The sequence below is a fragment of the Charadrius vociferus genome, unplaced genomic scaffold (assembly GCF_000708025.1).
Source record: "Charadrius vociferus isolate BGI_N301 unplaced genomic scaffold, ASM70802v2 scaffold565, whole genome shotgun sequence".
NCBI classification, from domain to species: Eukaryota; Metazoa; Chordata; class Aves; order Charadriiformes; family Charadriidae; genus Charadrius; species Charadrius vociferus.
Window position 1 is genome coordinate 658170 of NW_009648358.1, and position 13563 is coordinate 671732.

The 13563-nt window shown below is 48.9% G+C and overlaps 1 protein-coding gene across 1 annotated transcript; it reads left to right on the top strand.

Moving 5' to 3' along the window:
• The first annotated feature begins 1125 nt into the window (after positions 1–1125).
• IRF4 (interferon regulatory factor 4) lies at positions 1126–13554 on the top strand. The gene is made up of 8 exons (XM_009885251.1): positions 1126–1409; positions 1921–2107; positions 2915–3003; positions 3561–3702; positions 5512–5619; positions 6934–7287; positions 11312–11424; positions 13411–13554. The coding sequence occupies exons 1-8, from the start codon at positions 1206–1208 to the stop codon at positions 13552–13554; spliced, it is 1341 nt and encodes a 446-aa protein (XP_009883553.1). The 5' UTR covers positions 1126–1205.
• Positions 13555–13563: the final 9 nt, after the last annotated feature.

Here is a 13563-nt window from a genome sequence, read left to right on the forward strand (position 1 = left end):
CCGATCTGGGAGATGCTGCGGGACTGGGTTTGGTGTGCGGGGGGATGCTGCTGCTGGAGGAGGGGTGTAAGGGGTGCAGAGCTGCCCGCCTGCCCACAGTAGGGTGCACCTGTCTGCCAAGTGGTCTCTGAAAGTCTCTCTGCGTGTGGGGGCAAAGGCTGTGGGTGAGGAATCTCTTTTTTATTAGATGTAAGGGGGTGGGGGGTGGGGGGGGAACCACCAAACCAAGCTTTGGGGCATTCAAGGACTTATTCAGGCTGGGAAGACAACTTTGACACCAGGTCCCCATCACTAGTGTCGGTGTCCTCACATTAGGACCTGTGCAGCGGGTGTCCATCACTGCAGAGCCACGCCGCCCCCAGCGCGTGCCTGCACCTCTGCGTGTGGTTAGGGCTCTGTGTGGCTGGCTGCGAGCTCCCACATCGCTGGGGACAGTGCCCTTGTGCCGGGCTCCGTAGGTTTCTGCCTTGCCACTTTTAGGTATTTGCAATGTATAGATTTGAGTATTACTATGTATGCGTGTTGGGAGCAGTTGGAAGGGTAGATATGTATAGGACATCATGTGTTCAAATGTGTCTTGCTTAAGTGAGCTTGTGAAAACTACTTTGATGTTATACTTAGATGCTGTATAAATCGTAACTGCATGTGAAGCCCTCCGAATTGTGTGCACGTGTCTAACATTACATATGTGCACTGTCATATGCAAATACGTTTTTAGGTAATTTTTTCTCTTTTGGTTCAAAAAGTAAAAACCCAGTTGAACTCTGAGCAGGACAAGGGCTTTGTGCCTTGAGTCACTTGCAATGAAAATTTCAACAGCCCATGTGTGTTCATGCAAAACAGTGTCGGGACAGGGGGGAAGTCTGTCAAAGTCTGCAGCACGAGTGGTGCCTGGGGAGGGCTGCGGGGGGCTCTGCCTGGTTTCCTGAGGCTCTGTACCGTGTTTCCCGGGCTCCCCGGGGCCCCTCTGCACACCGTAGGTGCCGTTTGACGTGTTAAGTGTGGCACAGGGGACTGGGGACCGCTTGTGGGACTCCACGCGGGGACTTCAGCTGGTGTCTGACCTGTGGGTTTTCCTCTCCCCCTATCCTGCCCCTCTCCCCCTCCTCTGCAGCCCCCCAGAGAGCCGGTGCTTGGGCGTGTGCAGAGAGGTGGGCTCGGTGAGACACCCCAAAACCCCCCACCTGATCTCTGACACAAGTGGCATGAACTTGGAGCCGGGCGAGTGCGGGATGAACTCGGTGAGCTGTGGCAACGGGAAACTCCGCCAGTGGCTGATCGACCAGATAGACAGCGGCAAGTACCCGGGGCTGGTGTGGGAGAACGATGAGAAGAGTATCTTCCGCATCCCTTGGAAGCATGCTGGCAAGCAGGACTACAACCGCGAGGAGGATGCCGCCCTCTTCAAGGTAGGGCTCAGCCTGGGGTCAGGGTTGTGGGACACAGACGGGGCAGGAGGGATGCACGGAGGCTCTGCGGTGGCCACTTGCCATCCCGCCCTCGCTGGCCGCCTCTGCAGGCTGGCTCTCCTGGGTGCCCGCCGCCACCAGCTGCCCGCCTGGTGGCCCTGTTTGTGCCCCGGTGTCCCTTGTGTTTGCAGGATGAGACAGCCTGCCCTTTCGCACTTCTCTGTGCGGAGCTAACTGCTTGTGGGACTGCAGCATGGCTGTTTCCACACTCGTCTTGGATCACTTTCTCCCTTTCCTTGTGCCTGCTAAACTCTAAACTGTTTTTCCTACCTTACCATGCTGCTTTTTTTCTCAGCCTAAATCTGTAGGGAGTAAATTCATGCACATATGAGCACACACATATATGCTGTTTCAAGCATTGTGGACATGTACCTTGTAGTTGATTCTTTTTTTCTTTCTTTTTTTTTTTTTTTTCTTTCCTTGTTCTTTTGATTATCTGAAATGTTTCCAGGCCTGGGCTCTTTTTAAAGGAAAGTTCAGAGAGGGCATCGATAAACCAGATCCCCCTACCTGGAAGACAAGATTAAGGTGTGCTTTGAACAAGAGCAATGACTTTGAAGAACTGGTGGAGAGAAGCCAGCTGGACATCTCAGATCCCTATAAAGTGTACAGAATAGTGCCAGAAGGAGCTAAAAAAGGTAAAGCATCTCAAATTCCCCGTGTAACAGAGTGTGAATATGTCTCATTGGAAGCATATGAGGACTGAAGCGTGCTTTTCTGCACTGGCCACGCAGTCTTTTTAAGTCTTTTAAGGAGCCAAAACGCAGGGCTCAAGTGCAGCTTGTTCTGATGACTTAAGAGGCTGCGCCTGCAGGAGGCCCGCTGGCGTTTGAGTCGCAGCGTTGAAAGGGAGCCCTTGCAGAAGATGCAGACGGGCGCCCTGCGCGTCGCTGGAGGAATTGCTCTTTTAGCGGGAGCCTCCCTGCCAGTTCTGTGTAGCGAGAGCCAAGCAGGAGGCTCAAGGGACAGGCAAAAAAAAAAAAAATATAAAAAATTGCTTGCTGGATCTATGTTGTGAATACAGGGAAGAGCAGAAGTGTTTTGAGCCGGACAGTAGGTAACTGCTGCGAGAGGAGACACTGGGAGCGAGGGGTGCCCAGCCTGCAGCCTCCTGGGCAGTGCCTCCTCTCCGGGAAGCCCCCGGTGCCAGGCAGGGCTTGCGGGAGGCAGAGGCTTGGCAGGTCCCGGGGAGGGCACGGTGGCACACCGGGTACGGCTGGGCAGCACTTCCCTGTGGGGCATGGGGGAGCCCAGCGGGACAGGCTGCCTCCTGGTGCTGCCTGCAAGGGAGAGCTGGGAATCCTGTCCCGAATGGGCGCTGGAGGGCATTTGAGTCCTCTGCTTGTTCAAAGGCAGATTGTACGGCTTTGTCTTCAATGTGCCAATTTCAGATTTGCTTAAGATGTTGTTGACATCATTTATTTTCATCCTTGTGGTGAACATAGGTGCAAAACAGATCAGCATGGAGGAGCAACCGCTAATGATGAACCATCCCTTTCCAATAACATCCCCTTACACTTCACTACCATCTCAGGTACGACATTAGTTATGGATTTTGCTTGGTGCTTGTACATTGAGCAGCATCATTTCTGTGCTACGTGCTCTGTCTGTCTTTGCTGGTGTGCCTCTCTAGTTCTCTCTGGGAGGAAACTTTATTATGAAAACTGAGAAATCGAGAAGCCGCTTTTCTAATGTCATACGAGGCCACAGGGCAGTTGATTTCCCTTGGTGTTGTTTATCCCTGAGTAATAGCTCTTTTCTGTTGGGCCATAGATATTAGCGCGCTGCCATTCTGTCGATGCCAGAATGTAAGCACCCAATGAAGCCTTGCCTCTTCCAAGCAGACATTTACCAGCGCTGCTTTGACTGCCTTTTGTTATTCCACCCTGTTTATTATTTACACCAGTGGTGAGAAGTTCATTTCAAAGCCTCATTGGTGGTGGTGGCGAAGTGCCATTCACGTAGCCTGGCCAATGGTTAGACCTCCGCGGGCTTTGGCAGAGAGAATCAAGGAACCGCGAAAGCTGGTGCAACGCGGAGCATTACTTTTGACAGCTGCCGAGTAAAAGAGTATCTCGTTAAATTGAATAGGTACCAAACTACATGGTGCCCCACGAACGGAACTGGAGGGAGTTTGCCCCGGAGCAGCCGCATCCCGACATCCCCTACCAGTGCGCCAGCGTCCCCTTTGCAGCTCGCAGTCATCACTGGCAAGGGCCTGGCTGTGAAAATGGTAAGACGCTCCCATTTAGGGTTGCTTGATGAGGTTGGTCACCTAGGAAGACCACAGATTTCAGGTTTTTTATTTGTGGCTTTCAGTGGAATTAACAGAAGTGGCCGGAAAGGAGGGCTGGGCTCCCTTCAAAGAGAGCCGGGGGGCCCACGGCAAGAGCCTTAGTCCTGCTTCTGGCTTTCACTGCCACCATACATGCGGTGTGTGGGCTATGCGGTCCTCTGGGTTGATACAAGTGAGCCCCCAAAAGTCCTCAGCTGTCTCAAAAGCCCTGAGCAATAAGAAGGCAACCAACCCCCCACCCCCCCCCGCAAAAAAACCCCTCAAATGGGAACATGTGTTCTTTAGCTTTGCTTTCTGATTTTGGACCTTTTGAGGCACACATCAGTGAGGTTTTCCCTCCAGCCTTGTGGATTAGAATGGCATTATTCTCCCGAGAGGAGAGCTGAAATTATTACTTTATTTTAGTGCTGTGGCAATGGGACAACTTGTCATGGATTGAGTCTCTCTTGGGGCTGGTAGAGCAGAAACAGAATAAAGGGACGTTCCCTTCCCTGAAGATCTCACAGTACCAGAGCCTAACATAATCACGGCTTTCCAAGCTCTGCATCCTTAGGAAAAAGCCTGAATTGTGAAAATTGGCAACGCTGAAGCCTGCAGGGGATACAACATGAGAGAAAGGGAACCGTGTGCCGTAGACCCTTGCAGGATAACTCACCTGAGGACACAGACGTTTGGTTCGTGAGGAGAAGCAGCCGGTTCAGAAGGGCAGGAAAGGACAGGAAGCGAGAAAGGACTTCTTAGAGCAGATATTACATTTTCAGAGGACAGTTCTCTAGAGGCTTTGGTGCAGAGAAATAAGCTTCTGTTTCTTTGGATCTGCTAAAAAGTAAACGCTCAGTGCACTGCAACTTTTGCTGGCAGTATGTTGGAATTATTAGGCAAAATCCGTTGCTTTTAGTTGAGCTGTTTGCTAATAAAAAAATCGAGCTAGCAAGCTGAACGAACCCTTCCCTGAAGTACGTCCTCTGCAGTAGTTAACCACGCGTTCAGCTTTGCCGGATTTCGAGGCAGTTGTTAGTGGCTGGTATTGTGTTTCTCGTTGGGCTGTAAGACTTCTCCAAGAGATGCGGGTGTTTTGTATCTGCATCGCTCCAGCTCCTGACCGTGGTGCGTTCTGCCGTTGAGAAAGGTAGCGTGCGCTTGTCTGCAAGTCGCTTGTATCATCCTCCAGAGACTTTCATTGACATTAAGAAGGAGGGGAAAACTTCAACTGCCCGTGTTATAATCCACTTACTGATAGGCATCTCTTGGAACTGTCTAATAGTGATCCTGGTAATAAAACCCTATTAGTCTCCTGCTGCACAATGTTCTTTGCCTGCTTTTTAAACAGTGTTAATTCCAGCTTTATTGTTATACTTCTTTTTAGTAAAATTCCGTATACTGAGTAGATTCTTTTATGCAAGCAACTTTTAAGAGCACTATAGTCTTGTTAAAAACGTAAATTATTTCTGTAATAGAATACCACATTAGGTAAGGAAAAAGTACTGGGGGGAATACTGAAATGCTGAGGGAGTATTTCAGGCACACCCAAATAAAAATACAGCCCAAATAACGTCTATAGAGATCGGTAGAGTTGGCATACCTGGAAAAAATTAGGAAATAAGACCTTTTTAAGAGGAAAGGGGGAAGAGAGAGAGTTCCTGGTGGGGCCCAGAAAAACTTGCTTTTGCGTTGCCGTGATTGCTCTGCCCAAGCTTTTCTTTTAGGATTTAGGCAGCTGTCACTGACTTTTGTTTGTGAAAACAGGTTGTCAGGTGACAGGAACCTTTTATGCTTGTGCCCCTCCTGAGTCCCAGACTCCTGGCATCCCGATTGAGCCAAGCATAAGGTCTGGTGAAGCCCTCGCCCTGTCAGGTAAGGTCCGTAACCCCTCGGGCTTTTCAGGGGAGTTTGACAAGAGACTCCCACTTCTGACTTGCCCCGGCATTGTCTCTCCTTTCTGATGAAAAGAAAAAAGAAACAAAAAAAAAGGAAAAAAGAAACCTCTTTAATGAATGAATTTGGTGTATGGGCTTAAGCCTCTGTTTTCCAGGGTACTTAAAGCGCTTGTAGCCCCAGCTCCAAGGGATGGAGGTGGTTAAAGTTGATGGAAGAGCTTTGCTGGCTCACGGTGTTAGTGCTGGGTGGCTTCGGTGAGCCACCAAATCAGTCCTTCCCAGGGGAGTTTGGAAATTTTGGGGTTGTCAGTGACTTTTAACTCAGTTTTTCATTTGGGAGGAGGAGCCCCCACAAAAGCTGCTCCGGCTGGTGCCATCTGGCTTTGCTCTGCTTCGTTATTCCCGGTGAAAAAAAGGCATTCGGGAAAGAAAAAGGAAGTTATTTCAGCCAGGTTTGCAGACATCTGGATACTGGGGGACTTTCTGAATGGCTCTGGGAAAAGGTGTGGGAATGTGCTTTTCTCAGAAGTAACGGATAAACCTGTAACGCGATGCTCGGCAGGTTTCTTGAGCTGGATTATTCTCCTGAATCAGGGTCTGTATGTATGTATATATGTGTGTGTGTTTGTGTATACATATAAACATATGTTATATACACACACACACTTATTTTGTTATATATATACACACATATTTGGTGCTGTGTGAGTTCTTAGGGGTCAGCCAAGTTGATGGAGCGGCCATTTGAAAGTAAGGCTGGGGATTTCAGGTACAGCCCTGCTGGAGCTGGAGCCAGCAGTCACTGCTTCTCTTCAGGCAGCTGAGTGCGAGTTTGCAGGGCCCCTGTGCAGAAGCCTCTTTTTATGCAAAATCTGGGGAGAAACACAGCTACTTCCTGATTAAATGTGAGGAAGTGTACTGAGCCGGTGGGTTTAATTGTGACGTGAACTTGGAAAATGTGACAAACGACAACTTTTTGTGTGCAGGCTTTTAAACAGAAATGTGAAGTTTGCGGGACGTTAGTTTCTACCAAATTCTCACATCAGTAGCCCTTATAATAAAATGAGAGCGCATTAATGCTACTGTGCCCCCAAAATTTTAGTATTTATATCCTTCAGCTGATTTTTGCTAATGTGAGCATGTCGTCTGGGTGGTGGTGACAACCAGGCTTAGAAATCTCATGCGAACTTTTCTCTTGGCCTTAGTACAGATCTGAAAAACAAACCATTTGTACTAATGTATCTAATGTATCACAGTGATTTTTTTTTTTTTTCTTTTGTCCTCCTTGTAGATTGTCGGCTCCACATCTGCTTATATTACCGTGAAATACTGGTAAAGGAGGTGACAACTTCTAGTCCTGAAGGTTGTAGGATATCGCATGGCCAAAGTTATGAGGTCAGCAGCCTGGAGCAAGTTATCTTTCCTTATCCAGAGGATAATGGCCAGAGGAAGAACATAGAAAAACTACTGAACCACCTGGAACGAGGAGTAATACTGTGGATGGCACCTGATGGCCTCTACGCTAAGAGACTTTGCCAAAGCAGGATCTACTGGGACGGGCCTCTGGCGCTCTGCAGTGATCGACCCAACAAGCTGGAGCGGGACCAAACATGCAAGCTCTTTGATACTCAGCAGTTTTTAGCAGGTAATTCTCACTATGGCTTTGATAGCGTTTCTGGAGATGTCACCCGTTCGGTCTCCACATCAGCTTTACGGGAGCGCACTTTTCTTGTTGCCTTAGGAGTTACAGTAAGAATTACCCCTTGCAACTTCTTCTGGGCAAGCACAGTCCAGGGGTAGTTGAGTCCTGAATAATCCTGTCAAATTCTGCTCTCCGTGCACGTTCGATGCCCCTGCACAAACCAGCAGGAGTGAACTGATGCTCGGCTGGTGACACCCCAAACCTCACATCTCTTTAAGAGGCGTAAGGAGGAGCCTAACAAAGTAGTCTTTCCACATAGTGGGTGACAGAGGAAAGTGGATCTTATTCTTGGATCTGCGGGTGTAAGTCCTGGGTAGGTCTGTGGTCTGCATTCGTGCTGCTCCCAACCTGACCCAGAGTGAGCCTGAGATCTTGCTCAGAGTACACAAATACCAGCATGAACTTCAGTAGAAAGCCTTCTTTTCAGTCTGTACCAGTGATTAAAAGATATCTGGGGGGTGAAAAGGATTTCACAAGCTCTGGAGTTTCCGGATTGCTCTAAGCAGGGAGGTGCATTAGCTCTCCAGAGCGATGTAGGAAGGTCTCATTTTGCACAGGGCACTTGGCAGCATCAGCACAGAGAGGGCAAGGGCACGTTTCAGGACAGTGCCTTCTCCTTCCAGCCCATGGAGGGAAGAGGCAGAGCTTCTACCCCGCTTCCCAGCACTTCTGAGCTGTTAGAGGGAGGAAAGCTGTCCACCCAGAGATACTGGTAGGAGCCAGTCATTGTTGCAGAGGACAACTTGGGCAACAGGAATATGTTGTCCCCTTCTTTGAGATGTGTGGCATTGCTACAGGTGAACTGAGTGCCTATGGTTTGGCGCGTTTTCCCATTAGAAGAGGGCATCAGCACTGGCTTGAGCGTCTTAGGAGAATAATGCCTTGCAAAATTAAAAAAAAACCCACCAGACCCAAACCAACACCTTTAACCTACTTTATATTCCAAGGCTGATGCACCATCCTAGCAAAATGGTCAAGAAAGAAATGCATTTAAAGAGAGAAATCTCATATGGATGTGAAAATTGACAGTTAGAAAGGGGAATTTGAGGTCAGAGTATTGGCTTGGGCTTCAATCACATGCTAATTTAGAGATGTATAATTCTGCCTCTGATGATCGTTTTGGAAATCCCTTTCCCTTTTCTCAGGTGGTTTTTCAGATGTACTCTGGGTTCTTCCAAACGGTCGACAGGACATCTCTTTTTAGACACCTAACCCCAAAGATAAGCTCAAGCAATAGTTATTTTTTCCCCCTCCTAAATTACTTATGCACCAATGCCTGTGCAAACCCAAGCATGCGGTTGAAGTCATAGTCTGCGGTGTGTGCAAAGTGAGTTTTTGCATGTGTTGATGCTCAGCTGGGTTTGTAAGTGACTTGCCAGGGGTGTATCACATCTGCACATTAATTGAGTGTACTGAAATCCCAGACTGCAGGCGAGCGTGGGGATTCCCTCCTTAGGAAACCAGGGCTTCCTTGGAAAGAGATGAGGGAGACCTCTACCAGGAGAGGAAATATTGAACAGCAGAGAAAGAGGCAGAAGCAGAACTACTGTGGACTGCAGCTATTAGGACCCTGTTGAGGAGCTGGACCCTGCAATGCAAACTGCGCCAGAGCATCGAGGCCTGTGTTGAGCAGCCTGTACTCTTGAGAAGGCTAAAATGGCAATAAATCAGAAACCAGGTGGATGGTCTGTGGGGAGTACTGCATAATAAATGTAATAAATTGGGCTGGGTGGAGAGTAGGAGGACAGAGGAAGAGAATTTGGGAGCATGAGGAAGCCAGAGGAAGGTTGGCTCAGCAGAAGGAGAGGCGGCTGGAGCCAGAGTAGCAGGAGGTGGGGAAGGTTTGGGGAGGCGCGTGGGGAGCACTGCGGCGCAGGCGGAGGCGCTTGGGCACAAAAAGGGAGACGGAGTGAGTGGAGGGTTTTGGAGAAGCGGGAGGCTGACCTCAAGCCCTGGTTATTCTGCTGGTGGGAAAGAAAGATCTTTCTTCTCCAGGTCCATGCCACGGACTGCTGTGTGGCGCTCCCACAGGTATTCAGGATTTGGAGAATTGCTGAGGCCAAGTAAAAGTAGGGGAAAGAGGAAGGTGGCAGAAGTTCCCCATTTGCAGTATGGGGTTGGACTGGCCTTGGGTGGGTTATCCTTCCCTGTCCTGTGGCAGCACAGAGGGAAGCACAGAGGGTCCTATGGAAAAATCTCTCTTCTCTTCTGGCATACCTCCAAAAAGTTCACAGCGCTTTTAGGGTTTTTGGGAGGAGACTCTGGGGAGAACTATGCTTTACTCTGCATTTTAAGTGAGTGGCCCATTGTTTTACCCTTACAACTGACCTTTCCAGCAAGAACAGTAGTCCCAAGCCAGGGTTGGGGACACTATTGTGGTAGCCGCTGAATTCACGCCTTGGTCTGAAAAGCTTGCGGTTAGAGTAGGAATGGCAAGGGTGTATTTTGGGAAAAGGTGCATTTGTCATGCCAAGTTTGAAGACTCTCCTGTCCCTGTGTAGCATGGGGTGCTTCATTATAAGACATTGGCTTTAATATTAATTTCAACTTTTTACGGGAAGCACGAACAGGGTTATAAACTAAAATGAAATCTTTACCAATCAACTATGTAGAAATACCGCGCATAACGCAGACTTTAATGAGGTTATTGTGTTAGATGGACTTCTCTCTCTTCTGGAAGGAAATGCAGTGTCTAAAACACAACATAGTGATTTTGGTCCGAGTGGAAGTCTCTTATAAAGGCATTTCCCATTATCTTTCATAGGGAACACTTTGTCTGTTGGAATAATTATATAATATGACCTTTTCCTTTTGTGCAAGGGTGTGGGTTAGTGAAGAGAGTGCAGGAGCACAGAGGACACAGGCTCTTTTGCTGGCTCGGTGCATGCCTTAAATAAGGTCCTTCACCTTCCCGTGTCTCTCCGTCCCCTACTAGGCACAGTGATGACAGCGACTTCATGACTGTGTCCTGCTGAGGCTGAATTTCGTGCCTGGCAGTGCTTTGAGTCTCTGGCTCTACTAAGCCATTGGTTTCAGTGCTGCTGTTGGGCATCTGCTTAAGTGGGTCCTGGCTACCACCGGTGTCTGCTCCAGGAGGGTCTGCTGTCCAGGCCCAGTAGAAATACTAATTGGAAGACATCCTGGATTGTGCATATGAAATAACTTGTGATGCAAGGCAAACAGAAAAAAATGCAGTGTTATAACGAGGTCCCCTTTTCCCCTTGGGAAAGTCTCCAAACTCAGTTTCTCTTCCTTACCTCTTGTCTGTTTCTGGACCTCTCTCATCCTCCCCTGGAGTTACTTCATCTTCTCCCACTGTGCTCCAGGGTCCTCCATTCAGAACTCAGCGGTCTGGAAGGTCTTTCTTACTGGTCTGGACTGGTCTTGGCTGGGATAGAGTTAATTTTCTTTGTAGCAGCCCATGTGGTGCTGTGTTTTGGATGTGCGATCAAAACAGTGCTGATAACACAGGGATGTTTTAGCTATTGCTGAACAGTGCTTTCAGAGCATCAAGGCTTTCCCCATTTCTCACTCTGCCCCTACAGCGAGTAGGCTGGGGTGGACAAGAGGTTGGGAGGGGACACAGCCGGGACAGCTGACCCAAGCTGACCAAAGGGATATTCCCTACTGTGTGACCTCGTAGTCAGCAGTAAAACTTGGCCGGGGGGAGCGGGGAATTTGCCAGAAGGTTGCTGTTACTTGGGGACTGACTGGACATCAGTCATCTGGTGGTGAGCGATTGCTTTTTGCATCACTTGTTTTTCTTTGTTTGGTTTCGTCTTTTTTTTTTTTTTTTCTTTTTTTTCCCCCTTTTTACCTGTTAAACTGGCTTTATCTTAACCCACAAATTTTCTCACTTTTGCCCTTCTGATTTTCTCCCCGATCCCGGTGGCGGGAGCGAGCGGCTGCATGGTGCTTACCTGCCTGCCGGGGTTAACCCACAACACGGCCCTTTCTCTCTTCCCAGAGCTGCAAGCCTTTGCTCACCATGGACGCCCGCTGCCGAGATACCAGGTCGCTCTGTGCTTTGGGGAGGAATTTCCAGATCCGCAGAGGCAGAGGAAACTAATTACAGCCCATGTAAGTAGGACTTCTGCCTTACTTAAAAGAAACATGTGCCTTGGAGGATATGAATCTGCCAGTCAGGCTTTTCTACCTCATGTAGTTTGTGAGGGAGGTAATAAATTCTTGAAAATTCAGCACCATCTAGACTGGGGGTTGAATCCCCAGATCTGCCAAGGACTGACTGGTGGCCATCAGTAGGGCAGAGCACCTGATTTTCCTCTCTGTACAGCATCAGTGATCTCTTTTGCAAATCTCTTCAAAACCTAAAGCTGAAAGGTACCCTGGAAGAGCTGGGCTGTGTTGTTTTTGCTGGCCTGGTTGTGCAGCTCCTTGGGTGGCCAGGCTGGTGCAGGATGTGGTACTTTCACAGCCGCTCCACCTGAAGGTGCTCCAGAATCCCAGCCTGCGTCTCAGGGACCTCAGCCCTTAATGGGATTCAGGGGCTGCCTGTGCAGCTTCGGGGTTAAGGTAGCTGGCAAGCTCATGGGCTGACTGACCACAGTTCACACACACTCAAAGCTAGTGTTTCGGGATGCTATCTGAGAGAGGGTGATGACGGAGACTGAGACCAGGTACTTTCTAAATTGGCTGTATTGGCCCATAAAACCACAAGAGAGGTGATAATGCACACGTTAGCGGCAGGGCTTAGCTTATTGCATCCCTGGGAAGAAAACTGGTCTCTCTTAATTTTTTGAAAGCCCCTTCGGTAGTAGCATGGGTCCCAAGTCAGACTTTTGTCATAAGCCGTGGCCTTCCCCCAGCTGCTCAGCTTTCATACTGCCACACTGCTGCTTAGCAAGTCTTTGGGATGGAAGGTGGGAAGCTCACAAATTTGTCCCAAGTTATCCATCCCTCCTTCCTAGCATCCCTTCTCCAGCCCCCTTCTCCATCTCTTGTTCTGTCAGCTTTTCTGTGAGCCTGTACCTCCTGCTCTTTCCAGAGCTTTGCTTCCTCCTTACCAGTTTCTCCTCAACTTCTTGTGCTGTCCTGGCTTGTGGGCTGACAAGGCTCCACCACGCCACCAAAAATCTATGCCTTGGGAGCTGACTGGCTCACCTTCCCTGCTGCCTTCCTGTGTCCCCCATAGTGGAATGGGAGGTGCTCAGATGCCTCTGAATGCTGATGAGAGCAAGGGAAGGGGGATCAGTGGGGCTGCTCCAAGGCAGCAATCTCTTCTGACTCTCTCCCTTCCCAGAGGTGGGACCCACAGGCAGTTCATTTTTCCTCCAAAATGGTGCCCGCGTCTTAAGGTGGAGGGGCTGGCTGACCAGCAGGAGAGGGTTGTGGAGAAGAGTTGTCCAACCTTGTCCGTCCCCTGGGAGTAAGGAGAGCTTCAAGTGTTTGTTCTCAGTGTGCATCTTAAATACTTGCAGTCAGAGCCCAAAGCCCTGAGGGGGAATGGTGGTTTCTGAAGAGAGAGAAGTGAAGGCAGTGTTAAATCATACGAATCCCTCTTGGTGGTTGAACAGATTCCTCATCAGGGCTTGAATGAACAGAAACAAGAGTAACTTTGGTGTTAGATTGAAGTCTAATTTCAAACACAGTCATTTGGTGACATGTCTCATGCTACCTGAGGGCTCTAGTATTTCAAGTCAAGTCCTCAAAGTACTTTAAAATGCAGACGAGACTTTCAGCGCTTCGCATGTGCATTTGAACGCTTCAAGTGGCCACGGACATGCCTGGCCTGTAGGCATCACTCAGACCCAAGGGCTGGCTAAGGGGCTGCAACTGCTTATACACCATTTGTGTCACTGGTACGTGCCCTTCTAAACAAAGGCTGTGGAGGTAAGGGGTTGTGCAGTTAGCAAGGCACTTGGCAGCAGAGCAGGCAAGGCCCAGCTTAAAACAGAGCTTAATGAGACCACTGAAATCGTTTTCCCATTCTGGTAAGCAGAACTGTTTTGTCCTGCCTTGTTTTTAACTTAAAACCACCGTAAATAACTAAGATGAGGACCATGAAATGTTGTCACATGTCTGATTAACATTTTGTCTGTTCTTAAGGTTGAACCAATGTTTGCCAGGCAGCTGTATTACTTTGCTCAACAAAACAGTGGACATCTTCTGAGAGGCTATGATTTGCCAGAACTTGTGACTAGTCCAGAGGATTATCACAGATCTATTCGCCATTCCTCTATTCAAGAATAAGATCCTCAG

Coding starts and splice junctions, on each gene's coding strand:
- IRF4 (XM_009885251.1), top strand. CDS start 1,206: ATGAACTTGGAGCCGGGCGAGTGCGGGATGAACTCGGTGAGCTGTGGC. Junction 1,410..1,920: donor AGGATGCCGCCCTCTTCAAG/GTAGGGCTCAGC, acceptor AAATGTTTCCAG/GCCTGGGCTCTTTTTAAAGG. Junction 2,108..2,914: donor GCCAGAAGGAGCTAAAAAAG/GTAAAGCATCTC, acceptor TGGTGAACATAG/GTGCAAAACAGATCAGCATG.